Source organism: Mus caroli, unplaced genomic scaffold (assembly GCF_978045245.1).
Source record: "Mus caroli unplaced genomic scaffold, Mus_caroli_1 scaffold_7, whole genome shotgun sequence".
Classification (NCBI taxonomy): domain Eukaryota; kingdom Metazoa; phylum Chordata; class Mammalia; order Rodentia; family Muridae; genus Mus; species Mus caroli.
Window position 1 is genome coordinate 19,538,673 of NW_028227262.1, and position 27,517 is coordinate 19,566,189.

At 39.1% G+C, this 27,517-nt stretch overlaps 1 protein-coding gene across 1 annotated transcript; it reads left to right on the top strand.

Moving 5' to 3' along the window:
• Positions 1-746: 746 nt before the first annotated feature.
• On the top strand, positions 747-26,831 carry Clec1a (C-type lectin domain family 1 member A). Its single transcript, XM_021165637.2, has 6 exons — positions 747-968; positions 15,634-15,732; positions 17,396-17,572; positions 20,431-20,582; positions 22,646-22,764; positions 23,647-26,831. Exons 1-6 carry the CDS (start codon positions 857-859, stop codon positions 23,795-23,797), a joined length of 810 nt encoding a protein of 269 aa, XP_021021296.1. The 5' UTR covers positions 747-856; the 3' UTR covers positions 23,798-26,831.
• The last annotated feature ends 686 nt before the right edge of the window (positions 26,832-27,517 follow it).

Here is a 27,517-nt window from a genome sequence, read left to right on the forward strand (position 1 = left end):
ACAATTTTCTCATTTCTTATCTTAACAACTATAGGAACACACAGCTAGTTGTCTTCCCAGCGTAGTAGTTAATAACAGCGCTGTAAATCGGGACTGCTAATAAAGCATGGGATTGCTTGTGATCACAATGTGCCTGGTGTGCTATAAAATGTTAAACCAAGTCCGAATACTGTAAGAAGAAAGGATATGAAGTGGACACCAGGGGTGACCTTTCAGAGCTAATCGTACCCTAGCCAGCTATGTGACCTCCAAAGAAATCACTTCACCTAAATAGCTTTCACTTTCTTTTTGAGTAAAATCAAAAACTAAAATCAAATCGATTGGGATGTTCTCAGGGGGTCTGCTGCGGGACGCCCAGTGAATGATGCTTTGCTCTCTGCCTTTGGATACAGGAAGAGTCTCTCCTCCTTCCCCAAAGGTACAGGTGAGTAATCAGATTGTGATAAATACTGGGAAAAAAAAAAGTCCAGTTCTGATTATGCTTTAGACTCAGAGGACCTTCAGTGGTGCTGGGAAGGGGTCATCATCCCCACCTTCCAACTCTGAAAGATTTGTAAGCAGATACACACAGGGTCTGTAAAAGGCAGATATTTTAATAACTGTTCACAGACCGCCCAGCCAGAAAACACACGCGATTTCCCCTCAGCCAGACTAACTTGGCATTCTGAATACAGGCTCAGAGGGGAGGGGCCGGGCCTCTCCATGCAGGAACTGGAGTCAGAGGCTTCCCTTGCTGCCTGCAGGGAAAGACTATTAAGAATGCCTCTCAGTGCCTGGTTTCCTGAGGTATCAGAGGGTAGACAGGCGGCCTCGAGCAATCTGAGCACATCTCACCCGCATCTCTGCAGGAATCAGGATGCAGGCCAAATACAGCAGCACAAGGGACATGCTCGATGATGATGACACCACCATAAGCCTGTATTCTGGAACCTCCACTGTCACCAGACGTGCAGAGCCCAGGCACTCAGGTACTTGCTTCTGTCTCCCCGAATCCAAGCAGATCAGAGCTCTGGAGAAAATCGTGAGATGAGGCACTTTTCCGAGGCATGTGCAAGGCGGAGGGAAGGGAGGGAATCTTCCCATAGCTTACAGTGAGAGGTAACTGCACTTTGCACAACTTGTCTACACGAATGTAACATTTGAAAAATGGAACCAGCATACACACGGGCATCTGATTCTCTAACACTGTATTGCTGGCTTAGCATTTTGCAAGGAGAGAATGTGAGCTTTCCAATTAGATACAGCATGGAAAGAAGAGATGGTGAATACCTTAAAGCAACATTGTTTCCTTTTCCTTTCTCGGGAAGGCCAAATCGGGCCAGCTTGTTGCTGTCCATGTGGACTGTCACCTGTGATGGGATTTGGAAATTTAGGGTAATAAAAACGACCATTTCATTTTTGTCCGTTTTGAACTCTTAACTTTAAGGGAGAGATTTCCAAGGAGGCAAATTAACTCGGGTATTTGTTCGAATATCTGCATCTTGAATCCGCAAGATTTTGGAGGAGCCATGTCAGAGTCAGGTATTGGTTTCACCCTTTGTTATATCAAGGGCATCGGAAGTAAATCCTAATATTTCGTTTCCCCTTAGGTCTGAAATTCTGTGATTTGTGACTGAGATTAAACCTAGGGCTTTCCTCTGATAGGCAACAGCATAAAAGTGAGCCACTCTGTAGACTTGGTTTAATTCAGTGGGAGACAGTATCTTCCTAAGTTGCCTACTGGCCTCAAACCTGCGACCTTCCTATCACTGCTTCCTCAGTAGCTGGGTTATAAGCAGGCACCAGCATATTCTGTCCCCCTTTGCTCTGTTGATTTAAAAATATTGAAATTATTAAATCATACTTAGAAGCCATTTAATTTGGCTTATGTCTTACTATTTTTGTTACCGTTATTTATCTTACAATAGGGTGGAATTTTCCAGTTCTACTCATTTTCATAATCCACACACATAGGGGTTCATCTGGTTGGTCTACAGCAGACAGTCCACTTGGTTCTAGAGCTAAGACTCAGTAGTGCAGATTGCATCCTGTATGTTCAAGTTCTGATACCTGGTGGGCTTCTTACCACTTTGTGACCTTAGTGCCCTGGGATTCAGTGGCATTGCTTATAAAGCATTAAAGATGGGAAGTAGGCATTAATGCCCATGCTGTGCCTGGCATTGCTTTAAGTGCCAGATGCAAGTTTGTTCATATTAGCTTTAGCTAACAGTAAACAGAAGTAACAAAAACCCCTTTTCTCCGTAAAGCCATTCCATACACTTTCTTTTTATCAGTGAGTGCCCGTCTGAGGCTTACTGATATGGTTTCTTGTTTTCCCACTAAACTATCCAGAGAGTTGTTTAAAGGATGTAGGGGATTTCCAGCTTCTTTCACCTGGAGCTCAGCGGCTGCAGGAAGAAGGATGGATGGGGCGGGAAGTGAGTGAAACAGTTGAAAAGGCCTTCTTCCCACAAACATCATGAACAATCAGTGCCCAGGGCCGTAGTTTCAAGAGGACAACGTGCAATTTCATTTTTTCGCCTTTGCCTAGAGAAGGGTTAATGATCTGCATAAGCAGGAACAGTGTGCACAAATAAGTACCTCAAGATCGAAGGGTGGAGACAGAGGTGGGGCAAGATGAAACACTTGGTACAGCACTTGGCAGCCTCCTTGTAAGAAATGGAAGCTGGAACAGTGGGAGGGAAGGTTACAAGGAAGTGACTCAGAGGCCAACATCTGGAAAAGGTTTCTTCAGCCTCCCTGTGTGATATCTCCGTTTCGTCTTGTGATACTCAAACATTTACAGGAATGTCATAAAAACTTTTTGTAAGAAAACATTTTTTACATACCTCAGCTATAGAAATAGCAGTAGAAATCAGAATTTGGGGAAATTTCAGATTCAGTATGATGCTGTGACAAAATATAAGTGGACACTTTTTTAAACTGTATTTTTTTAACTGTTTGAAATAAATACCACAGGCGTTTTTGAGATTTTTAATGTTATCCATATAACAATTGTGCTTATCTAAAAATACAAAACAGTTATGAAGGCAGAAAGTCAAAAACAAAAGAAATAACTGTACACCAAACTTCCACAAATTCAGATTAAGTATGCCAAGGACTGGGCACAGAGTACTAAACACTGCAGACCATCCGCTATGAGCTATGAGGGAAACGGGTTCCCAACTCAGCTTTACATATAATACCATACTACCAAGAAGCACGTGCAAGCACAAGAAAGCCTGGCCATCTGTGTCTAGGGACTAAAGGAGACCCAAGAAGGTCTGGAGAGAGTATCCATTGTATTGAATTGATTTTAAGATTTTTCCCTATTATAAAGAGCCAGGATAGGGAATGTCCAGGCTGAGGATGCTCTACAGAGAGACTTATGAGAGGAATGTGAAGAGGATTGTAAGGAGCTCTGTGTTTTCAGAGAACTCTTTGCAGTAAGTATAGCTGTGGCACAGAGCTGAGGGGCAGCCATGAGGAGTAGCTTTGGAGAGCCAAGGAGAATCTTTTAGGCTCCCTAAAGTATTTTAGGTCTGTTCTAAATGAGATTAATGAAGAGGAGAAAGATACAGGGAGACAAATGATCTATCATTAGAAGAATCTCTAGGCTATGCTGATGATGGGCTGAAGGAGAATCCACAGACCTGAATGAGTCAATGTCCTGTTTTATCTCTAGCCCAGGTACTTCCTCGACTGAGGAAGAAGAGTAAGAAGGAAGAGGAGAGAGTGATAGATATTGAAGGGAAGGAGCTTCAAGGATGGCTTCAGGTTATCAGTGAAGAGACAAGCTATGTGAGTTCAAGGTTGACTGAGAGTTCAAGGTTGACTCAGACATGCTCTAGGTGCTGCTATCAGGGGTTGTGTAGAGGTGTTGTCATGACCTGTAGGAAGAATCATAGGGTGACAAATTCAGCCTGAGTCCAAGGGTCTGGAAGGTGAGACACACTTGGAGCTGTCTAAAGACCCATATATTTGAAGAATCTGAGTTCAAGGTAAGAGGTTGGGGTTAAATAAAGACGTAGTAAGAAACTGGGTTCAGGGTAAGAATTTTGAGCTGGATTCCTATGTAGCAATCATATAAATGAATAAATCATTTAAATAGTAGGAATAGAAATTAAAATTAACATGAGTAAATTATATCACTGAGGGAGGATATATAAAACCAGAAATCTACAAAACAAAATCAACTGACAAGGAAACAATTCAGGGAATGCCTACCGTACGTAGCCTGGCGGACATAAAGACCCAGCCAGAGGCTGCTAGAATGGAGCAGCAGAGAGAGTGGAGGTAGGGCTCGGGTAGGAATAAGCACCTGGAACACTTGCAGAGTAAACGGGAAATAGTGAGAGACACAATGCAAGGCAAGAGTGGAATGTTAAAATTAACATACTGCAGAACATTTAAAAGAAGACTAAACACAGCTCATTATTTCAACAATAAGGAGGAAACAGAAGTTCATTTATCCTCATAATCATCTCCCTACGTGGCTCAGAGTGCTCCTCAGCTCAAAAACTCTTCCTATCTCAGTGTCCCAAGAGTTAGGGTCACTGCTGTGGATCAACACCTCAGGTCAAGCTATTGGTTATTTTATAGCAACAGCTCAAAAATGGGCTGCTGATGATGGAAAACTATTTATGATTTTTATCATCTTGTCTCTTCATCTTCGTTGTAGAAAATATAATACGTTGTTGCCGAGGTGCCACAAGATGGGGTGAGGACATTTTAAATTTATTTATTTTTTTTAAGATGGGAAAGAGTCTAACCACACTGTAAATTACAAAGAACCCCAGGATGGCTAGCTCACATAAACAACATCAAGAATAGGGCAATGACGTCACAGAATGAACAAGATTCCTGCTGCGGTGGAAATGCTATTCTACTGAAAGGATACAAAAAATACACTCTCATTAGTAATAATTTGAAAAACATATTTAAAAGTCAATTCTGTTTCAGTTTTGTCCTATTCTTATTAATGTGATGCTGTTGCAGTTTTTTTCTCCCAGCTTTTTAGTTTCATTTCTACACATCTGTCATTGCAGCAGTAAGGTACAAGTCACATTCCTGTGATCTCATAAATCTTTCAGGCATACCCACTAAATATTAAACACCATCGTGGGCACTGGGGAGGTGCTACTTTTTGAGGCATTGGCAAGCACAGAATAATCTAAATCAACAGTTTGCTTTGTACATCCCAAGAGGTGTCAATTGTCACAGGTCTACAAGGGTCAGCCTGGATTTGCCAGAAAAGCAAGATGGAACACCAGGTGACTTTTCCACTGTGTGGATGACAGTTTGGAGAGGACATCAGAAAAGAACAATTAGCCTGGTGCATAATGCCAGAAGTAGAATGTATCACGAGGCAAAAAAATTAAGTCAAATAACAGTTTGGAGGTGGAAAATGAGATAGTGATTTGGACTAGAATTGAGATCACTATAAACTGACTTCGATAATCACAACAGAACTCACAAAGGGTCACGGGGAACTACTCAGCTGAAGATGGGAAGTCTTCATAGGAAGAAATGGAATGCACAAAGTACAGGGCTAAGCACGATGAATGCATCCATGCTCTGTCACAAGTATCTAGCGTGGCCTTGCACAAATTGCTTAAGTTAAACTCTGTTCTAGCTTCTAAGACCCCTTAGCTTCCAGAGCTATCTTCACAGCCCTTGTTTAATGATATCTGGTTTATTTCTTGGTTTGGGGCAGTGTAGAGTTTTCCTCTGCTGCTGCTGAAGAATAACTAATCAAGTATGACAATACTCTTTATCCGCCAAGTTTCCTGTAACAACAAAAGGGTTTGTATTCAAAACTTGACTCTGGCGCTCTAGCATTTTATAGCATAGCAGTATTTAGAGAACACAGGAAGATGGTGTTCTCTTCTATATATATCTCAGCATTCCTGGAGATGTTTATATCATTCTTTGGCCTATCTACACCCCTTTCTAAACATGCCCCAGGAGACAAGCACAGGGATTCTTTTTTAAAACCCAAAAACTACAAGAAAGCCAAGCCAAAATTAAGTACCTCCCAGGCAGCTATTTTTGTGAAATAAATTTTTAAGGTGGGGGTGGTCCCCAGAGAGATAGTTCAATCTTGTTGGGAACATTTGGGGCAGAATTAAGAAACTTTAGACTCACAGCAAGAAGAAAAGCATCCAGGGGGAAAAACAGCATCCAGGAAAAAGGGAAACTTTTAAGTTCAGTGCCATTCTATCGTGGGAGCTTGGTTGCAGAAGCAGAGGCAGGAAGAACCCTGGGAACTAAGGGAGAAATAACTCTGAGGACTGCAAGACATAACAGAAGGGTTCTGTGAGGACATCATTAGAGCAACAGGAGCATACTTAAGAAAACAAGAAAAGAATGGATAGGGTCTGGCTAATGAAGAGTATGTTCTGGGACTTTCATCCCAAATTCAGTAAAGTCATTAAATCAGGTAAGGTCGTAATGAAATTGTTATCATTGATGAAATGTGCTTTGACATTTCTTCTAAATAGAATATGAGCTGTCTATAGAGATGATTGTTAAGAAATGTGAGTCACATTTTAAAATATAAAATAAAATATACTCATATGTCTCCTCTATGAATTTTGGCATATTTTCCTTACTCAGTGTAAGTTCAGGAAGATAGGCAGCATATCTCTTATGTCCATGCAAACTTTCCTGCTTCACTGTGGCAATAATAGCTAACTCACATCATTGTATTAGAATATATAATATAGAGGATATCTCTGGAAGAAAGTGGGTTTTTTTCTATTTTGACTTTATTAAAAGTAGATTTTTCTCATACACTATTCCTGATGACAATTTCCTGTCCCCCAGCTCTTCCAAGATCATCCATTTCTTCTGTCCCATTTAAATCTATACCCTCTCTATCTTTTATGGGAAACCAAACAGGAATATGAATAATAATGATAAAATAAAATAAGAAAAACTAAAATCAGACAAATTGGAATAGAACAAAACAAACATAAGCAAAAGAGCCAGACAAAAAGCACAAGAATCATATATAACACAAGAGAAACACATTAGCACACACAAGAATCCCACAAAAGCACAGAACTGAAAGCTGTAATCTACGTGCAAAGAACTTGTAAGCTAAATAAGAATAACAGTAAAATTAAAATAAATAAAATTAATGCCCTGACTAAACATTATAAGACAAAGAAACCCCAAAGTTGCTGTTGAGTTCATTCTGTGTTGGTTATCTACTGCTGGACATGGGGCCTGCTCTTAAAAGTGGTTTATTGCCCCAGTGAGATTCCATTAGAGCAAACTCATCTTTATTTGCAACTGGTTGTTAGTCGGAGGCAGCTTCTAGGTTAGGGATAGTAGCTTGTATTCACTTCCTATTTCAGTGCTGGAATCCCAGTGGATGCAAACCTATGCAAGGCCTGTGCCTGTTGCCACAGTCTGTGAGTTCATATATGCATTGGTCCACCTGTGTTTACAAATCCATGTTTTCACAATGAAAACATGGCTCTTCACTTTCTCTGACTCCTCTTCTGGAAGAGTCCTTGACCCCAGGGGAAGGATTTGATGGAGGAGTCCCATGTATGACTGAGATTCCTTTCTTTCTTTCTTTCTTTCTTTCTTTCTTTCTTTCTTTCTTTCTTTCTTTCTTTCTTTCTTTCTTTCTTTCTTTCTTTCTCTTTCTTTCTTTCTCTTCCTTTCTTTCTGTTGACTTTATATTTTTATTTTTTATTAGAAAATTTCTTTATTTACATTTCAAATGTTATCCTCTTTCCTGGTTTCCCCTCCAAAAATCCCCTATCCCTTTCCCTCTTGCCCTGCTCACCATCCCATCCAATCCCTCTTCCTGGACCTGGCATTCCCTATACTAAGGCATAGAACCTTCATAGGACCAAGGGCCCCTCCTCCCACTGATGGCCGACTAGACCATCCTCAGCTCCATATGCAGCTAGAGCCATGAGTCCCACCATGTGTTTTCTTTGGTTGGTGGTTTAGTCTCAGGGAGTTCTGGGGGTACTGGTTAGTTCATGTTGTTCCTCCTATGGGGCTACAAACCCTTCAGCTCCTTGGATCCTTTCTTTAGCTCCTTCATTAGGTACAGTATACTCTGCCCAATGGATGGCTGTGAACTTCCACTTCTGTATTTGTCAGGCACTGGCAGATCCTCTCAGGAGACAGCTATATCAGGCTTCTGTCAGCAAGTTCTTGTTAGTATCCACAGTAATGTCTGGATTTGGTGGTTGTATATAGGATGGATCCCCAGGTGGGGCAATCTCCGAATGGTTATTCCTTCAGTCTCTGCTTCATATTTTGTCTCTGTAACTCCTTCCATGGGTATTTTGTTCTCCCTTTTAAGCAGGATCGAAATATCCACATTTTGGTCTTCCTTTTTCTTGAGTTTCATGTATTTTGCGAATTGTATATTGGGTATTCTGAGCTTCTGGGCTAATATCCATTTATCAGTGAGTGCATATCATGTGTGTTCTTTTATGATTGGGTTACCTAACTCAAGATATCCTCCAGATTCATCCATTTGCCTAAGAATTTCATAAATTCATTGTTTTTAATAGTTGCATAGTACTCCATTGTGTAAATGTACCACATTTTCTGTATCCATTCCTCCATTGGGGGACATCTGGATTCTTTCCAGCTTCTGGCTATTATTATAAATAAGGCTGCTATGATCATAGTGGAGCATGTGTCCTTATTACGTGTTGGAACATCTTCTGAGTATATGCCTAGGAGTGGTACTGCTGGATACTCCAGTAGTTGTATGTCCAGTTTTCTGAGGGACTGCCAAACTGATTTCCAGAGTGGTTGTACCAGCTTGCAATCCCACCTACAGTGGAGGAGAGTTCCTCTTTCTCCACATCCTTTCCAGCATCTGGTGTCACCTGAGTTTTTGATCTTAGCCATTCTGACTGGCATGAGGTGGAATCTCAGGGTTGTTTTGATTTGCATTTCCCTGATGACTAATGATGTTGAACATTTTTTTTAGATGCTTCTAAGCCATTCGGTATTCCTCAGTTTAGAATTCTTTGTTTAGCTCTGAACCAAAATTTTTAATAGGGTTATTTGGTTCTCTGGAGTCTAACTTCTTGAGTTCTTTGTATATATTGGATATTAGCCCTCTATTGGAAGTAGGATTGGTAAAGATCTTTTCCCAATCTGTTGGTGGCCTTTGTGTCTTATTGACAGTGTCCTTTGCCTTATAAAAACTTTGAAATTTTACACTGTTCCCATTTGTCAATTCTTGATCTTACAGAACAAGCCATTGGTGTTCTGTTCAGGAATTTTTTTTCCCCCGTGCCCATATGTTTGAGGCTCTTCCCCACTTTCTCCTCTATAAGTTTCAGTGTTTCCAGTTTTATGTGGAGGTCCTTGATCCACTTATATTTGAGCTTTGTATAAGGTGATAAGAATAGATGGGTTCACATTCTTCTACATGCAAACTGTCGGTTGAGCCAGCAGCATTTGTTGAAAATGCTGTCTTTTTTCCACTGGATGGTTCTAGCTCCTTTGTCAAAGATCAAGTGACCATAGGTGTGTGGGTTCATTTCTGTGCTTTCAGTTCTATTCCATTGATCTACCTGTCTGTCACTTGTACTAATACCATGAAGTTTTTATCACAATTGCTCTGTAGTACAGCTTGAGGTATGACTTCAATTCCTAAGGTTTCACTCTCTGCACATTGGCTGTGGGTCTCTGCTACCAACTGTTACAGGAGGAAACATCTCTGATGATGGTTAACCAAGGCACACATCTATGAGTATAGCAGAACAACATCATTAGAAGTCATTTTATTGCTATGTTCCTTTAGCAGAACAGTAGTGTTTAGTTTTCCCCTAGAGCTCTGGCCAATCTAGTCTCAGGTTCTAAGCCATCTGAGAATTGTTGGCAATGGATTCCATTTCATGAGGTTAGCCTTAAATCTAATTAGATATTGGGTAGTTACTACCACAACTTCATTCATTAGTGAGTCTTGCATGAAGGTCAACATTGCAGATCAAAGAGCTTGTATCTGGACTATTGGTGTTTCTCATTCTTCTTTGTTTTATTAATCTTGGGCATTCCAACTGGTGTAGAAAGAAATCTCAAGGTAGTTTTTTTTTTTTTTTTTTGCAATTCCCTAATAACTAAAGAAGTTGAATATTTCTTTGAGTGTTTCTCAGCCATTTGTGTATCTTCTTTTGAGAATTTTACATTTAGCTCCGTACCCCATTTTTTATGGGAAAACATGTTTATTCAGAGAATAGAAAATTTTAGTAGATTGACAAATTTAGACCATTACTAGAATAGTATCACACTTTTGTCTTTAAATTGGGCACTACTTATTCAAGTGATCTTATAATCCATCCATTGCCCCAAGTTGGTTTGTAGGAATTTTACTTATTCCCATGCAGAATATTTGTAGTAGCTCTTTGACACTGTATTTGAGCCAAGTTGTTCTGTGAGACGTCCAGTTAGAATACCTAGAAAAATCACCCTACAATGTTAATTTCACCTGAAAGCTACCCACCTGAGTCCTTTCATCTATAGAGAGAATTCACAGTTAAAGAGTTCAGTGACACTCCTCATAATTAACTCTTGAGACTTGAGAAAAGACGTGGATTTTTTTATTAGTTTGTGGTCTGCTGGAAGATCGTTAAGATCCCTCACAAGTCAGTGAACTACTTTGGGGAACAGTGATGCTGTAGGATTTTAGAAGATCAAACAACCAAGGGAATTGCTGTAGAGACCCTTTCATGTAAGACTAAAGGTTGTCTTTAATTTGAATCTAATTGTCACAAAAGTATTTGTACAGAGCAACAGAAAATTTGAGCTTCCCTCTTAGGGAGGATATTTTTGGGAAAGAATAGAGAAGTGTTTTTGAAAAAAATTTTTTTGTGGGAAGGATTAGAGGAATAAGGAAAGATTGGCAACAAGATAATCAAGTAAGACAGCAGTGATGCATTCAGGGGTGGAAATGAGAGGTGTCAATAACCAAGGAACAGAGACTGTATCAGCTACTTGCCCAATTAAATAGATAGAAGCTGCAGGGTAGTCAGACCAGAAGGCTTGGCTCATGTGGCTGGCTCCTAAACAAAATGCTGCCAAGATCACAAATTGACAAGTGAAGAAGGGAAATATTTATTTGCCTGGGTAAATAATGAGTTCCTTTAAGATAGAATTCCTGCAAGATCTGAAATTTTTATTGGATATTTTCTTTATTTACATTTCAAATGTTATCCCCTTTCCTGGTTTTCACCCTATCACATCTTCCCTCCCTCTGCTTCTGTGAGGGTGTTCCCCTACACTGGGGCATCTATCCAGCGTTCATAGGACCAAGGGTCTCTCCTTCCATTGATGCATGACAAGGTATCCCCTGCTACATATGCAGCTGGAGCTATGTGTACTCCTTTGTTGATGGCTTAGTACCTGAGAGTTCTTGGGGATCTGCTTGGTTGATGTTGTTCTTCCTATGGGGTTGAATAATTTGTTTTCTTGATGACTGAGTTTTGAGTTCTTTATATACTTGAATATCATCCCTCTATTGGGTGTGTTGTTGGTAAAGTGACAGTGTCCTTTGCCATTCAGAAGCTTTTCAGTTTTATGAGGTCCCAATTATTAATTGTTCATCTTATTAACTGTGGAAAAGGTGTTCTGTTCAGAAAGTCTTTTCTTGTGGCAATGAGCTCAAGATTATTCCCTACTTTCTCTTCTAGCAGAGTGTAACTAACCTTATGTTGAGATCTTCGATCCATTTGGAGTGAATTTGATTGTTTTGTACACAGTGACAAGTATGGACCTATTTGGATTCTTATACATGCCACTGTCCAATTTGACTCGCATCATTTGTTGAAGATGCTGTCTTTTGTTTAGGGTATATTTCTGACTTCTTCACCAAAAATCAGGTATTCATGGGGATGTCAATTTATGTCTGTGGCCTTGACTAGATCCCATTGATAAATGTGTTTGTTCTCTGCCAATGTAATATAGTTTTTACTCCTATAGCTCTGTACTACAGTTTGAGAGCTCTTCCTGGCTCTTTGTGTTTCCATATGAAACTGACAGTTGTCCTTTCAAATTCTGTGAAGAATTGCGTTGGAATTGTGATGGGAATTGAATTGAATCTATAGCTTGCTTTTGCTAAGATTGTCATTTCTACAATAATAATCCTACTGGTCACTGGAGATCTTTCTATCTTGTGATGCCTTACTCATTTTTTTCTTCAGTGTCTTAAAGTTTTTATTGTACAATCTTTAATTTTCCTGGTTAGAGTTGCCATAATATAGTTTGTTTTTTTAAGCTATTGTTAAAGGTACTGTTTCCCTCACTTCTTTTTCTGTTTTTCTATTGTATATAGAAAAGCTACTAGATTTGTGTATCAATTTTATATCCTGCTACATAGATAAAAGTGTTTATCAGTTGTAGGAGTTTGCTGGTGGAATTTTTAAAGTCACTTATGAATACTATCTTATTATCTGCAAATAAAGATGCATTGGCTTGCGTCCTTCCTATTTGTGATCTGTTGATATCTTTCAGTTGTCATATTTCTGTAGCAAACACTTTAAGTGCTGTGTTAAATAGATATGGGCAGTGGACAACTTTGTCTTTCTTGTTTTAGTGGAAATGCCTTGATTTTTCTCTCCATTTGGGTTGATATGGTCAGTGGAGTTGCTAGAACTTGCCTCTATTAATTTGAGGCATGTTTCTTTTATGCCTTCCCTAATCTTTCCAGGACTATTATCATGAAGGGGTGTTGAATTTCACCAAAGGCATCTAATGAGATGATATTGTAGGTTTTGTCTTTAATATGGTAGATTACATTTATTGAATTTATATGTTGAACTGTTCCTGAATCTCTGGGATGAAGTGTACTTGGTCATGGTGGATGATCTTTTTAATGTGTTCTTGGATTTGGTTTGCAAATATTTTACTGATAACTTTTGCAGCTATGCTCATCATGGTAATTGGTCTGTAATTCTCTTTCTTTGTTGAGAATGTATGTTGTTTACATATCCGAGCAACTATGACTCTATGAAAAAAAATTGACAGCATTCCTTCTATTTCTATTTTGTGGAATAATTTGAAAAATACTGGAGTGAAATCTCCTTTGAAAGTTGGTAAAATTCCATGTTATCTAGTCTGGCCTTAGTATGTAGATAGATTTTAGTGAATGCTTCCATTTCACTAGAAGTTGTAGGTCAACTTACATTGCTTATCTGGTCTTTATTTAATTTGGTTCATCTCTCTCTCACACACACACACACACATCAAGAAAATTGTTCATTTCTTTAGATTTTCTAATGTGATAAAGTATATGTTGTTAAAGTATATCCCTATGATTATCTGGATTTTCTTGGTATCTACTGTCATGTCCCCATTTTGTTTTTAACTTTGTTAATTATGTCTTTTCGTCCTTAATGTTTAGTTAATTTAGGTAAGAATCTGTTAATTTTATTGTTTTTCTCAAGGTACCAACTCTTTGTTTCATTGAATTTTTAAATTTTTTTCATTCCTATTTTGTTGATTTCATCCTGTGTTTAATTATTTCTTGTCATCTCCTCCTTTGAGTGTGTTATTCCTTCTTTTTGTTCTTGAACTATCAGATGTGTTACTAATTTACTGATATGAGGTATCTTCTTCTTTTTTTCTTAATGTGGGCAATTAGTACTATGGCTTGCCTGTTAGAACCACCTGCATTACTTCCCATAAGTTTGCATATATTGTATTTTCATTTTCATTCAATCCTAAAATGTTTTTAATTTCTGTCTTGATATATTTTTCATTCAGTAGTGAGTTGTTCAGGTTCCACGAGTTTGTAAGCTTTCTCTTGTTTCTGTTGTTATTGATATCTAGCTTTAGTCCACAGTGCTCAGAGAGGATGCCGAGTGCTATTTCAATTTTCTTGTATCTACTGAGACTTGCTTTGGGCCCTAATATGTGGTCAATTTTGGAGAAAGTTTCATGGGCTACTGAGAAGAAGCTATATCCTTCTGTGTTTGGGTGGAATGTTCAGTGAGTATCTGTTAGGTCCATTTTGTTTATGACATCAGTTAGCACCAGCATTTCTCTATTTGGTTTTGTCTGGATGACCTGTCTATTGATGAGAATGAGGTTTTGAAGTCTCCCATTATCAGTGTATGAAGGCCAATATGTTAGGGGCCAAAGAAGGAGTAGCTACAATTGGTGGTCTGCTACTAAGCTGGGGATAGGATTGGTGGGTGGACTTTGAGGACAGAAGAAAGAGTGATGATAGCCTGCCTAATTCCCTAAAAGCTTTGTTGTGTATTTTCAGTGAGTTGGAAGTGAATTTGTATAGATTCTTTCTGGTTTAGAACCTGACTTGCCTTCTCAATTAAATGGAGCCTAGAGAGAATAGAATATATGGGTTCTACTCTGCTTTTGTTCTATCACAAACTCCAGATAGTATCTGCAAAGAGAATTAAACTCTGTCATTGGCCTTTAGTCATAACACAAATAGATGATCTCACCAGGGATGGGTGTCCTTGTGATGCAGCTGCTACTCCGATGTGACAGGTCAAACCATGGTGACAAAGTCAAGAAGAAGATACTGTCTATAGTGTTTCTATGTTTTAAATTAATTTTTGACTGGTATGAAGCTTGATATTTTTACACCCAGCTCTGAGAAATTGACAGTCATGTTCCTTTATAATTTAGTTTGGAGAAGACATAAATCTAGTAAATGAATATGTAACACACTTACAAATAATGACTTTCATGCAGGAGACTCCAAAAAGAAGCAGTAAAGCCATCATTTCTGATGGTAAACATATCATTTGTTTTCCTAAAGACACATACTTTAGATGGAATACTGGGCATATTGTACAAAGTTAAGAACAAATGAATTGATGATGCATAAAGTTGCTGCTTGGTAAGGTTTGAGATTCTTGGGGTTTTGGTTTGTTTGTTTGTTTGTTTGTGTCAACACTGGTTGTTCTCTAACTCTCTAATGCAGTTAAAGATGACCTTGACCTTCTGATACCTATCTTTCCCTATTCTGCTGGGATTATAGGCACTTCACACCTAGCTTCATATCAGGCATATGTAACAATTGTTCAGTCAACATTTTTGTCATTGTTGGGTTTTTGGCTTCTTGTGTGTGTAAGACAGGGTCTCACAATGCAACTCTAACTGACCTGGAACTTTCCAGTCTGGCCTCCAACCCATAGAGAACTTCCTGCCTCTGCCTCCTGAGTGCTGGGACTAAAAGTGTGTACAACCACACTTGGCCTCCATAGTCAGAATCTTGACGAGCATAAGGCTCTAAAAATAACCATTTAAAAGTCATGGTAAGAGCTGGGTGTGGTGGCACATGCCTTTAATCCCAGCACTTGGGAGGCAGAGGCAGGCGGATTTCTGAGTTTGAGGCCAGCCTGGTCTACAAAGTGAGTTCCAGGACAGCCAGGGTAATAAAGAGAAACCCTGTCTTGGAAAAAAAAAAGTCATGCTAAAGCATAATGTAGACCTTGAAGAGAGGACCTGTGAATGAACTAGATATACAAAGTAAGGCTTAAAGGATTTTGTGACCAAGACTCTGAGGACAGAGGACAAAGTCCTTACCACCTTTATTTTGCATCTAGAAGGTGTTCCAACCTCTGTACCTGATGGCAACTGACATTAATCCAAGAGAAGAAAGGGCCACTCATACTTTCTCCTTGTTCCCCACAGAGAATGGGACACCTTCTTCAGTTTGGCGCCCAGTGGCCCTGACCCTGCTGACCTTGTGTTTGGTGCTGCTCGTCGGCCTGGCAGCCCTGGGCCTTGTGTGTAAGTCTGCATTCTATTCTGGGGAAGGTTCCTAATTTCTCAGTTTATGCAGGACTTATGCTTGCTATGAGTTTCTTAAAACCTTAACTCTGGAGTCTCATCATCTTTCTAAAGGCGATTATTTAATTGACTAGAAGTTGAAGTATTGAAACACAGCAAGCATCTTCCGGTTAGAACTCATTGCTTGAGATAAGTATTGTATCTGTTTACATGGCGGTATGTAAACCAGCACTTTAGAGAGCACCAACAGTGCAGGGGAACATGGTTTCTGCATACATCCATCTTCTACACAAGGAGCATCGAAGTGCTCAATCACTGTTGTCAAAAACGCTTGCAAATAGTATAGTTATTTTTTTTGGGGGGGGGGGAATGCTTCAAAATCAAACAAGGAAGATTGCATGTATAATCCCTTTCCATTCCAAAGTTGTGAAGGAAAATTTCTTGATAGACTCTGGTAAATTGCCTTCACTAGACTAAGAAACCTATGTCCCCTTCCTGAACTGCTGAAGGTGACTCTGGGCAAAAGCCACACAGCAAATCCGATCAGGTCACAAGTTGATTCTGCTAAAGTAAAAGTTAAATTTGTGGACTTCGATTTAAAAGTTAAAAACAAATCCTGTTGGCTCTCTCTACACCCAAATTTACATAATCTTGGTACAGCACTTCCTTATAATCACTTTTTCTTTTAGGAATGTAAAGTAACTCCCATGACTTATGACACATTTCTTGAGATTTAGAAAACCAAACTTCAAGCCTGTGTTGAAATGTTTTTAGTTGAGCGACGTCAGAGCAGTGACTTGTCCTCATGGAACCTAACTGAAAGTCCACAAGTATATAAAAATGAGATCAGGACATTTTAATAATGGAATGAATAAAAGGATGTGGCATCTTTCCAATATATTCAACATAGTAAATACTCAATAGATGGGTAGATTTGTAGTTTTATGGGGTTTTTTGTTTTGCTTTGTTCGTTTGTTTTTTATTTTAGGTGCATAAAATATTTGTTGAGCAAGGATACAGATTGGTATGGCGTTCTTAACATGCAAAGTTAAAAATCACTAATATGAACTATAGAAACGATCTCTGAAAGCACAGAAGTGGATGCACACAGTCATGTTTTGGATGGAACACAGGGCCCCTAGTGAAGGAGCTAGAGAAAGTACCCAAGGAGCTAAAGGGGTCTGTAACCCTATAGGAGAAATAACAATGTGAACAACCAGTACCCCCGCCCCAGAGCTGTGTCTCTAGTTGCATATGTAGCAGAGGATGGCCTAGTTGGCCATCAATGGAGGAGAGGCCCTTGGTCTTGTGAAGATCATATGCCCTAGTACCAGGGCCAGGGCCAGGAAGCAGGAGTGTGTAGGTTGGGGAGCAGTGTGGGGGGAGGGTGTAGGGGGTTTGGGGGATATCATTTGAAGTGTAAATGAAGAAAATGGCTAATAAAAAATGCCTTTAAAAAAGCCACTAATACAGCTTCACATTTTCCAACAGAGGTGGACATACAGATTTGCCTAGGAGGATGCAATTAACTATGCCATTGGAGATGGCAATCTGAGCTCTCTATACTAAGCTGTTAAACTATATGCTTTACTGTGTCCCCCATGTGTGGAATGTAGAAACAGGCATATGAGCTTGTCTAGACTGACTTGGTCACATGATTTAGTTTTTCAGTTCTACCAGCTGTCTAATATCCAGCAAGACAGCATCACTGAAAAGGATGAGAAGTTGGGGAACATGTCCCGACAGCTACAGTCTCTCCAGACCCAGAACAGAAAACTCATTGAAACTCTGCAACAGGTAGCTGTAAAACTGTGCCGTGAACTTTACAACAAAAGTGGAGGTGAGCATGTCCCTGTCACTCTGGCCTCTAGAAATTGTTCTATCTAAACCCGAAGTTCCCATCAGGGTATCTAGAATCATGTATTTCTTTAGAAGTACTTTTCCTGCCATCTCAATAAACAGTTTGAGCTGCATAATCATGGTCAGACATTGGGTTATAATTGCTTATATGCATCTTTATCACGGTGCAGGGAGGGATTCTTCAAATGTAAGCACTCAAAGCACAGTAGTCCATTTAGAGTAACCAAAACAGCACTCTCAGCAACTAAACACAGGACTATGCCTCAATTGCATTGACACATAGTAATCCAGCACAGGGAAAGTGTGGGGAAAGTTATAACCACAATTTTCAAACTTTTAGACTCATTCAGGAATTATTTCAAAATTTAGAAAACTTAAAATATATTACAGTTGTTTTAGTTCACCCATGGCATGCTTCTCAAAAATATGCATCTTACAAAGGATCAAGGGTAATGAGAATGACAATGGGCAAACCAAAACGATCACTGATGATAACTGTAAACTCGCTTCAGCGTCCCGTTAAACAGCCACCATCTTTCTATTCCCCTCTTGAAAGTCGCATCACGGTATACTACCTTCGCGTCAGCCCTCTCTTCTTCCCCCTCCACCACGCAAGCATAGGAAACAACCTGCAGTTCGCAGTCCTAACTGGTTTCTCTATTGGAAACTCTAAAGTACCGCAGTTTCATCATCTCCTCCCACACCACTTCCCCATTAGCAGACGAGTGAGTGATTTTTCTCAGTAAACAGTGTCTCAAGGCATACTTCTCTAAGTGATTGTTTTCCACATGACTAGAGACTTCATTTACCCTAATTCTCTCTTTTCTTGTTTCCCTGACAACCCAGTGGACTTTTCTTTTTCTTCGTCGGATTCTAAATCATCAAAGAAATAATTCTCATCTAGGTGGCTCAAAAAAAAAAAAAGGCAAATGAGAAAAAAATGTATGCAAATAAACTACAAACAATTTAAATATAAAGAGATATAAAAAGGTAGAAACTAGGAATGAGTGATCTAGTCTGTGAGTTCAATATATAAGAAAGTCTGGGTCACAAATATAAACAAATATTCTACATACCCATAATCTATTGAAAAACAACTAATAAAAAATGACCATGTATTGACCATGTATTTTTGGATGATGAAGTTTTCCTGCATCATAAAACTAATTGATCTGCCTTAGAGTGTTGCCTTGCTGAACTTTTGCTGCATTGACCATGTTGTAGCTATTGTCACATGAAGCTTCCCACACAGACAGAGACTTTATAGGAGTAGCTCACAGGAATCAGCCATGTTCAGCTTCGGAACTCTACGGCCAGTGCTTCACTAGCTCTACATGTCAAAAGCAAAATATCTGGAAGCAATACTTTTTCCTGGCACATTTTCATCTCGCTGATCAAAAGTATACATCTCCCCTGAAACACATCCACATCGTCCACCTTTACATGCATGTACTTATACCATTCATGGGTATGCTGTGTCCTGGGGAAATTTTGTTTTTATCACAGGGTCATTTAGTAAATCCCTGTCTCAAAGCAAAAAGTTAACAGAAAGCAAGATCTATGTGGCTCAATCTGTAGCCTAGAGTAAACTGTGTTCAAATCCCCATCCCCGCCAGAATAAAATAGTGGTGCAAGCATGGATATGATTAAATATCTCTCTCTCTCTCTCTCTCTCTCTCTCTCTCTCTCTCTCTCTCTCTCTCTCTCTCTCTCTCTCTCTCACACACACACACACACACACACACACACACACACATACAGACTTAGATGTAGGTTCCTGACTCTCAGGCCAAAGTCCAGACACCCATACCATGATACTCATGACACTACTACTCATCCATGTAAAATGTACATATGTGTTTCATCTTACTCTCAGCCCTTTGTATTTCCTTGTTTGGTTTGGAAGTGCACACTGTCTCTCAACACACACATAACTTATACAGCATGGGTACAAGGGACTTACATCTGAGAACACCTGACAGACAGATTCAAAAGGGGGAAGATTAACCTAGGTTCCAGCTTTAGACATGTCAGCTTATGATGGTGGTGAAGGCCACTGTGTGGCAGCTTCCACCAGGCCATCCTTGAGGTTAAAAAAAGAGTATACACAAAAAGTGCTATGTGTGATGCAGCCCCAGTGACCGACTTCTCACTTAGCCGCTATTTCATCACTTGACCCTAAAGCCATCAGATTCAGAACCAATCAAGGAGTCAGTCCATCAATGGTATCAAAGACATCTATATCAATCATGTGCCCAAAGCTCACCAGCTCAAAATTATGTCCCCAATGCTTATGAACCCACGGGAAGAATTTTATATCCAAATCATAACGTAGTCCTATGAACTACTTCATGAAGGCATATTCTGCATAGCATAGGCAAGGAGGTTTTAGTCATTCATCATCAGATCCAACACTGCATGTAAATACTATCTGTTTCAATTATTACTGAATGTTCTGCTTCGATTATAGGTCATTCTTGGTGTGGAGTGAGTAGCACAGTTGCTCACTCAAATATTTGAGAGATGTAAGTTACTTCTTGGAATGTTAAACACTGTTTATTTCCAAAGTGGAAACATCAGATCCATGCAGAAGGGGTTGGAGAGATGGCTCAGCAGTTAAGAGCACTGAGTGCTCTTTCAAAGGTCCTAAGTTCAAATCCCAGCAACCACATGGTGGCTCACAAACACCCGTAATGAGATCTGATGCCCTCTTCTGGTGTGTCTAAAGACAGCTACAGTGTACTTAAGATATAATAATAAATAAATCTTAAAAAAGAAAAAAAACAGGTCCATGCAGAGATAACTAATCAGACTGTGGTGTTCTTTTTTTCTTCCAAGGACATAGATGCAGTCCTTGCCCAGAAAAATGGAAGTGGTATGGAGACAAATGTTACCAGTTTTATAAAGAAAGTAAGAACTGGCAGAGCTGTGAATACTTCTGCCTGGCTGACAATGCCACCATGCTGAAGATAAGCACACAGGAAGAGCTGGTAAGCTCCTAAGCCTCAGCATTTGAAGGAGTCCCTCCCTCTCAACCCCCCCCCCAAAAAAAAACAGGGCAAGAACATTGTAAGGAGCCAAGGTTCTGACCCACAGATTTCCACACACACTCACAACAAAGGCCAAGTCTTACTCCTACAGCTACAAGTGATCCCTGAAGTGGATATAAGCTGTGTTCTCCCCCAGATACTTACTGCCCCTTCAGTCAATGGGCTGGTAGAAAATGCCCTAATTTACCTGTTTGTGATGGAGTGGAAAGAATAATATTGGTGCAATCTCAGAAAAGCAATGATAGTACTGCCTGCCTTTCTGTTGTAAATGTTAAAAAGCTTTGAATTGAAAAATAGTCAGTCGAGTGATCATAATAAATTGCAAATATACACACATACATATCTATGAATTTTATGTATATTGTGTGTATATCACATTCCAGAAGACTGACAACTATAAGAATAAAGCTCCAAATTGACACATGTGTGTATGGGACTCACTGACCAACAGCTTAAAAAGAAGTGGCACAGACCTGGCACTGAGATTTTCTTTGCAGTGATGGGGTTTGAATTCAAGGCTTCATGAATATAAGTCAGGCAATCTACCACTAGGCTACTTACTGTCCAAGACTTTTTGATACTTGGCTTTTTGTTTGATAGCCTATGCTATCTGGGAGGCACTGCCCCATTATAGGATAACTCCATTTAAACACACGTATGTATATACATGTATATATATTTAGCAAGATTATAGAGTAGGATTGTACATAGCATTTTCCACAGTCTTTAGTGTTAGTTATCTATCCCATACTCCCTCATCAACCATGCTCTCCCATCTGCACCCCATTTCTCCCTTCCTATTCCATTCCTTGCCTTCAGACCACCTGCATTCTACTTCCTTTCTCTTGAAATCTCCTTGTGGCCTCTTACTAGTCTCTGGCCTTCTATGAGTACCTCAATTTAAACATACATATATAAAGAAACAAAGCTGGAAGTCAAATATGAAAGAAAGCATACAATGCTTTTGTTAACGGCTGCATATAGAAAAAGAGTTTCCATATGTTAGTATATGGCTATATGTGTAGATAAAACATACATACACACACATACACACATGGAAATGTATGTTTTTCTCTTCTACCTAGTATGAGATTCATGTTGTCCTTCTAAATCCTCTTCTTTTATTCTTTACTCCATAAATGTGTTCTTATTCATAGTTTCTTTTCCTGATACTTATAGCACTTATGTCTCTATTTTTGGTATTTCCAAATTTTTCCATTGCTTGGAATAATTTTACTTTTTCTGTAAATCCTTCTCCTATTTTCTCCTATTTTTTCTTTTGTTTTAATTTATAATAACGTTAATAATGGTAATAACCTTTACTATGTAATTAATTAAAATAAATTACTTTTGGGATACAGGGATTGAACCCAAAAGTTCAACCCAAGCAAGGCCAGCACTCTCCTAACTGAGCCATAATATAGGCTACCCATTCTCTCTCTCTCTCTCTCTCTCTCTCTCTCTCTCTCTCTCTCTCTCTCTCTCTCTCTCTCTCTCTCTCTCTCTCTCTCTTTCTTCCTCCCTCATCTGTATTTTGAGACTGATGTACTCCTGGCTATCATGGAGTGAGCTATGTAGAAGAAGCTACCTGAAAACTCAAGAGATCCACCTACCCCTGCTTCCTGAATTTTGAGATCAGTGGCATGCACACTACATTCAGTTCCTCTCATATTTTATATCAATTTTGAGTTTAATCTTATACCACAAGAATAATGGGTCAGGTATGAATATAATGTTTGTTCTATACTTACATACTTATTAAGACAAAGTATATTTTATCTATGTGTCCCACACTTACTGGACAAATTTCTAAAGGACTTCACGGCAGGTGTCTTTCCTTCTTGAGTCTGCTGGTGTGTGTGTGTGTGTGTGTGTGTGTGTGTGTGTGTGTGACCTATGAGATTTCCATGCTATCCTTCTAGAAGTTCTACTGATCCCACATGTCCCTGTGCTCCTGATTGAAACATCTCAAAGCTAAAGTTTTTCTTGTGTGCCTTTCACAGGATTTTGCCATGCCCCAGAGCTACTCTGAGTTTTTCTACTCTTATTGGACAGGGCTCTCCCGCAATGGCAGTGGCAAAGCCTGGCTGTGGACAGATGGGACACCTTACTCCTTTGAACTGTAAGCCTTCAGAACATTCTGTGGGAGAGATATATGATGAAGACAGATTAGCATTTTGGCAGTAATTGTAGAGCATCTGTTTTGTATCGGAAAGTGTGCTTGCAGGAAGATGCCTAGAGGTACTTGTATCAAAATAGATTAGAAAAAGTGGGGGAGAGAATAATCAAATAATCAAATAATCAAATAATCAGCAGGTATTTTCTTCACTGATTTCAGCAGTGTATATCTATGAGTCATTTTTCTGGGAGGCAAAGGAATAAGGAGGGAGAGAAAATGGGAGAGAATATATCTTTTGGACTAATAATTAAATAAAAACCTAAGAGACTTAGATATAACAGAGGTCATCCAAGGTCATCCAGTCTGTCAATATCAGGGGTAGGCTATGGCCTCAGAGAGGTCTTGGGTCTCCAAACTCTATAATGTACATTTAAAATTATTTATTACAGAAGCTTTCAGATCAACTGTGCATGAAATTCTATGACAGAGCAAATGTAATTTCTTTATGAAAGTTTATTACATTTAAAGATCTGTTTGAGCAGATTCTATTGTCTGTCTACAAAAGAACAGGACATAGTAACATAACCATTTGTATTTTTAATTAAGTAAACCAAACTGAAGGCTAGAAAAGGTAGGTAACTTTACATTGACAGTAAAATCAGAGTTTGTGTTTGCTTTAAGAGCAATTTTTATTTGTTTGAATGGTTGCTTACTTCTAAGAATGAGATGTAGACTGAGGGGCAAAAAATAGAATCCATTGGCCTCATCTCATCAGCAAAGACACACTGGGGACATAGATTATTATATTTTTGTTGTTATCTCTTAATATGCCATTTTAGAAGTAAACTGCAACTAAACTAAACTTTTTTCTTTCTCTTCCTTAAGGTTTGAGATTATAATAGATCCCACTAACCTAAGAAACAGGGACTGTATGACCATCTTCAATGGAAAGGCTTACTCTAAGGATTGCAAAGAGCTGAGGAGGTGTGCCTGTGAGAGGATAGCAGGGAGAGTGGTACCTGGAGAACTCCAGTAGGTGACATGAAGCATTGGATTGAGGGGTCAACAGGTCAGCTTCAACCACCAGCAAAAGGACTGCCAAGCGAGGACAATGTGAAGGACGTTCAAAGCTTTGGGAAACATAGGGGCAGCTGCTGGGGCTGGTATGTGAGAGGTTTTCCTGGTTCTATCAGCATCATCCAGGCCTGGGCTTTAGTTCTTGCCCACATTTTCCAGACACAAAGGGTCTTATTGATGAACCACCGACTAGCCCCAGGAAGCCATAGAGTTGTCCTCCTTGATTTACAGAAGACTTTCAGCTTTCTCCCTTCTCTAGTCTGTTATCAGCCTCTGTCTCATGTCTCCTTCACTCTTGGAAAAGTGAGAAACATAAGAAGATAGAAGAGTTGATACAAAACCACAAACTGGATGAGCTAGTGTCCACATAACTGTTGGTCCTTTAGAGTCACAGCACTTGGAAGGAGAAGGAAGACATGAGAAGTTCAAGGCCAGCCTCAGGTACATACTTGGAGGCCATCCTAGGCTACATGAGTACACCTTTCAAGTGACAGAAAGAAGGAACAAAAGAACAAGAGAAAAAAGAAAGGAAGAATGGAAGAAGAAATGTGAAAATCAAAGTGAAAAGAGAGAAAGAAGAAGAAAACATGATGTCCTTTATCCTAATAGGCAATCCAAGAAAAACTAGCAGAAGACCCCAGCCCTGTGCTGCTCTACACACAGCCAATTCTGTTTGCGTCCAGTTCACACTTTCCTAGGCTCACAAAAGTGACTTCACCTACTGTGCCTGTGTCCAGCTTTCCAGCTGATACAGTTCTCATTATGTAAACCACCACTCCATCAATTGTGTCTTTCCCCTAATTATGTCTCCTAGGAAAGAGACCGTCTCAATTCTAAGTTAGAATTAATGTCCCTGTACTTCTTAAGAGACTGAAGCCTAGAAAAAAACAATAACAAGACGGACAAAAAACAACAACAAAATCCAGAACAACCTCTGTACAGATAATAGGTTGATTTCTTCTTCCATCATTTTTGAACAATGTTTATACCTTTCAGGTACTGAATGTTTAATAATAATAAGTGTAAATAATGTGAAATAGGTGACGTTCTAGAATGGATTTGTGATTTGGTGTAGGAGACCAGCAAAGGAATCCTTTTCACAAAATGGAAACCATCACTCCTTAACTCCTTGTGCATTGACAGGTGGTGAGACCACTATAAAGATATTGTTTATGAGATTACATGAGTATAAGAAAGTCTTCAAGAGGTTGGCTTTATAATATTCCTAAAGTGAAATGTCTGAGGCAAAATCATGACCTTGAGGTTGGTGTGTTGACTAACCGGGGTGTGGGAGAAGCATGATTTCTAAACAGGCGTGGGAGGAAATGGAGAAGCTGTGACATCTTCACAGCCAGACTCTTGACTAGACGTGAGTTTCTCTCGGTGGTGACATTCCAAGCCACAACAGGGTCTTTGTGAATAGTCCCATGCCAAGTGATTTCATTGGTTAGAGATAAACCAGCATTAGGGGGCCGGTAGCACCAGCAATGGATTTCACACTCTAAATTCTCAGTAGTAAAAATTGGAAAACATCCATATCATGGTGAAATTACAATTAAATTAGCACTTTGTTATGAAAAACAATTCTCTATTTATTTTCATAAGACTTAATTTTATGACTGTCATTTATCTAAGCATTGCTGTGAGACTACATGAGTTTTCTTTTGAGATTTCCTTCATGTTCGCTTGGGGAGCTTTTCAATATTGAATTCTATGCAGGTTTACTGGGACAAACAGATAGAAGTGTATTTGTGTTTTTAAAACTTGAGGGACTTACATCTTTCTTGTTTTGGTTTGTTTATTGAGCCAATCACCTCACATCATGTAGCTTATTAAAAAGTGGGAATATTTATAATTTCCCTATGATGTTACTTTAAAAAAGTGTGAAGTTAGTCTCATAATGTAGGTTGTAATATAAAATGTGTTGAAAATTAAGAAAATATTCTAAAGAGTTGAATGATCATTTTAATGTAGCAGAACACAAGGGCAGCATCTGTAGTCATTAAAGAAGAAAGGTATTCTCAAATATTTTCCATAACTAACAAAATTATAACTGTCTCTTCTGTTTGGTTAAATTGTCTAATACAATATTTCAAAATATGGAATAAAGATCAAGTCCATCATTAAGCAATTGTTATATAAACCTACTGCAGAAGGAAATAGTAGACAGCAAGAGAAACCTAGTAACTTTTTGTACTTATAAACGAGGGCCATGGCTCTCATTTATGCTTTGACTCCTGGCATTCTGGGCTCCAGGGGGGTGACATGTGTCTCTCTAGCTACCACTGATGGGAAGAGTCTAGCTATCTAGTGGGTAAAGAACATTCTCATTTGCAATCTGAAACCTCAGCAAAGTACCATTTCAGGTAGTAAAAGAGAAAAATAGTGTTTGTTTGATACATTTTCTTTTCTTAAAATTCTTCTTCATCATTATCTGTAATCCCCCTTTCTGTATCCAAACCTCATAATATTGATCACATCATAGGAAAACATTTCAAAGATGAGAAAATGGGGTGTGGTCCAACATTGCCTTTAGAAACACTTAAAAACATAAGAAGTGATCATAAAATGAATTTGAGAAAAGGCTTTCTGGTAATAAAAGATGGAAACTACATGAGCTGGCTCTCCTAGGATGAGAGGGGATGCGAAGACGTTTTTATAGTCTCTGCTGTGTAGGTAATTGTGAATAAACTGCAGGAAGAGTCACACAGAGAACACGGCCTTTCCCATAGAATGAGCTCCCTCGGGTACACAATGAGCTATTTCTTTTCCTGAGGATATTGAGCACTCAGAACTTATCAGCAGGAAACAGGTCAGGAGTCTGGTGACAGCAGGAAGTTTGAAGGGTAATGGGCAGCTTTTACGTGGGGAATACAAATAGATTACAAACTTGGTACAATTGTTGGGTGGTTGTCCTGGGGCTAGCCTTAATGTTTGGGAGTCAAGTGCAGTTTTTGAAAGATACAAATATATATATTTTTTGTATACATATATATATATACACACACACACACACACACACACATATATATATATATATATATATATATATATATATATATATATATATATAATAAAAATGCCATGGGATTTAAGATAGACAAAATCTACTCTATGAATAGATCTTTAGAGTCTAACACCAAGCTTATTATTCTATCAATATTATTACCTTAGTATTTTATTGGCGCATTTAGTGTTCAGTACTATTTATCTGTTGTCAATCACAGAATTATTATTTTTCTCTTTTTAAAAAGTTCACTCATTGAGATGGATTAAAAGCACCTAATTCATCGTTGGTAGGATTAGGGCATTAAACTGGTCCTCTTGTGTCTAATCACTGGACCTGGATCACTGGCAGCCTGCAGTGAGAACTCTCCCAACTGCTCCATCTGGGTAAGTGCAGCATGGTTGCCTGAGATAGTGTAGGCAACTGAGCTAGCTGCACTGACAACAAATCTCTGGCTTGTAAATACAGCCCCATATATACACAGGGTGGATAACATCAGCCGCAGGATGTTTGCATTCAGTTTCCTTGTACTTTTTTGGGAAGAATTGTCAATGCTTCCCATCCTTTCTCTAAACATAGCCGGATGACAAGCCTTTGAAGAAGCTCAGAGACAAACAGTCTTCACTGTTAAAAATCACCATTGTTCCTCTGTTTTCCAGAATAGTATATTTA

Coding starts and splice junctions, on each gene's coding strand:
- Clec1a (XM_021165637.2), top strand. CDS start 857: ATGCAGGCCAAATACAGCAGCACAAGGGACATGCTCGATGATGATGAC. Junction 15,733..17,395: donor GGCAGCCCTGGGCCTTGTGT/GTAAGTCTGCAT, acceptor CACATGATTTAG/TTTTTCAGTTCTACCAGCTG. Junction 17,573..20,430: donor ACTTTACAACAAAAGTGGAG/GTGAGCATGTCC, acceptor TTTTCTTCCAAG/GACATAGATGCAGTCCTTGC.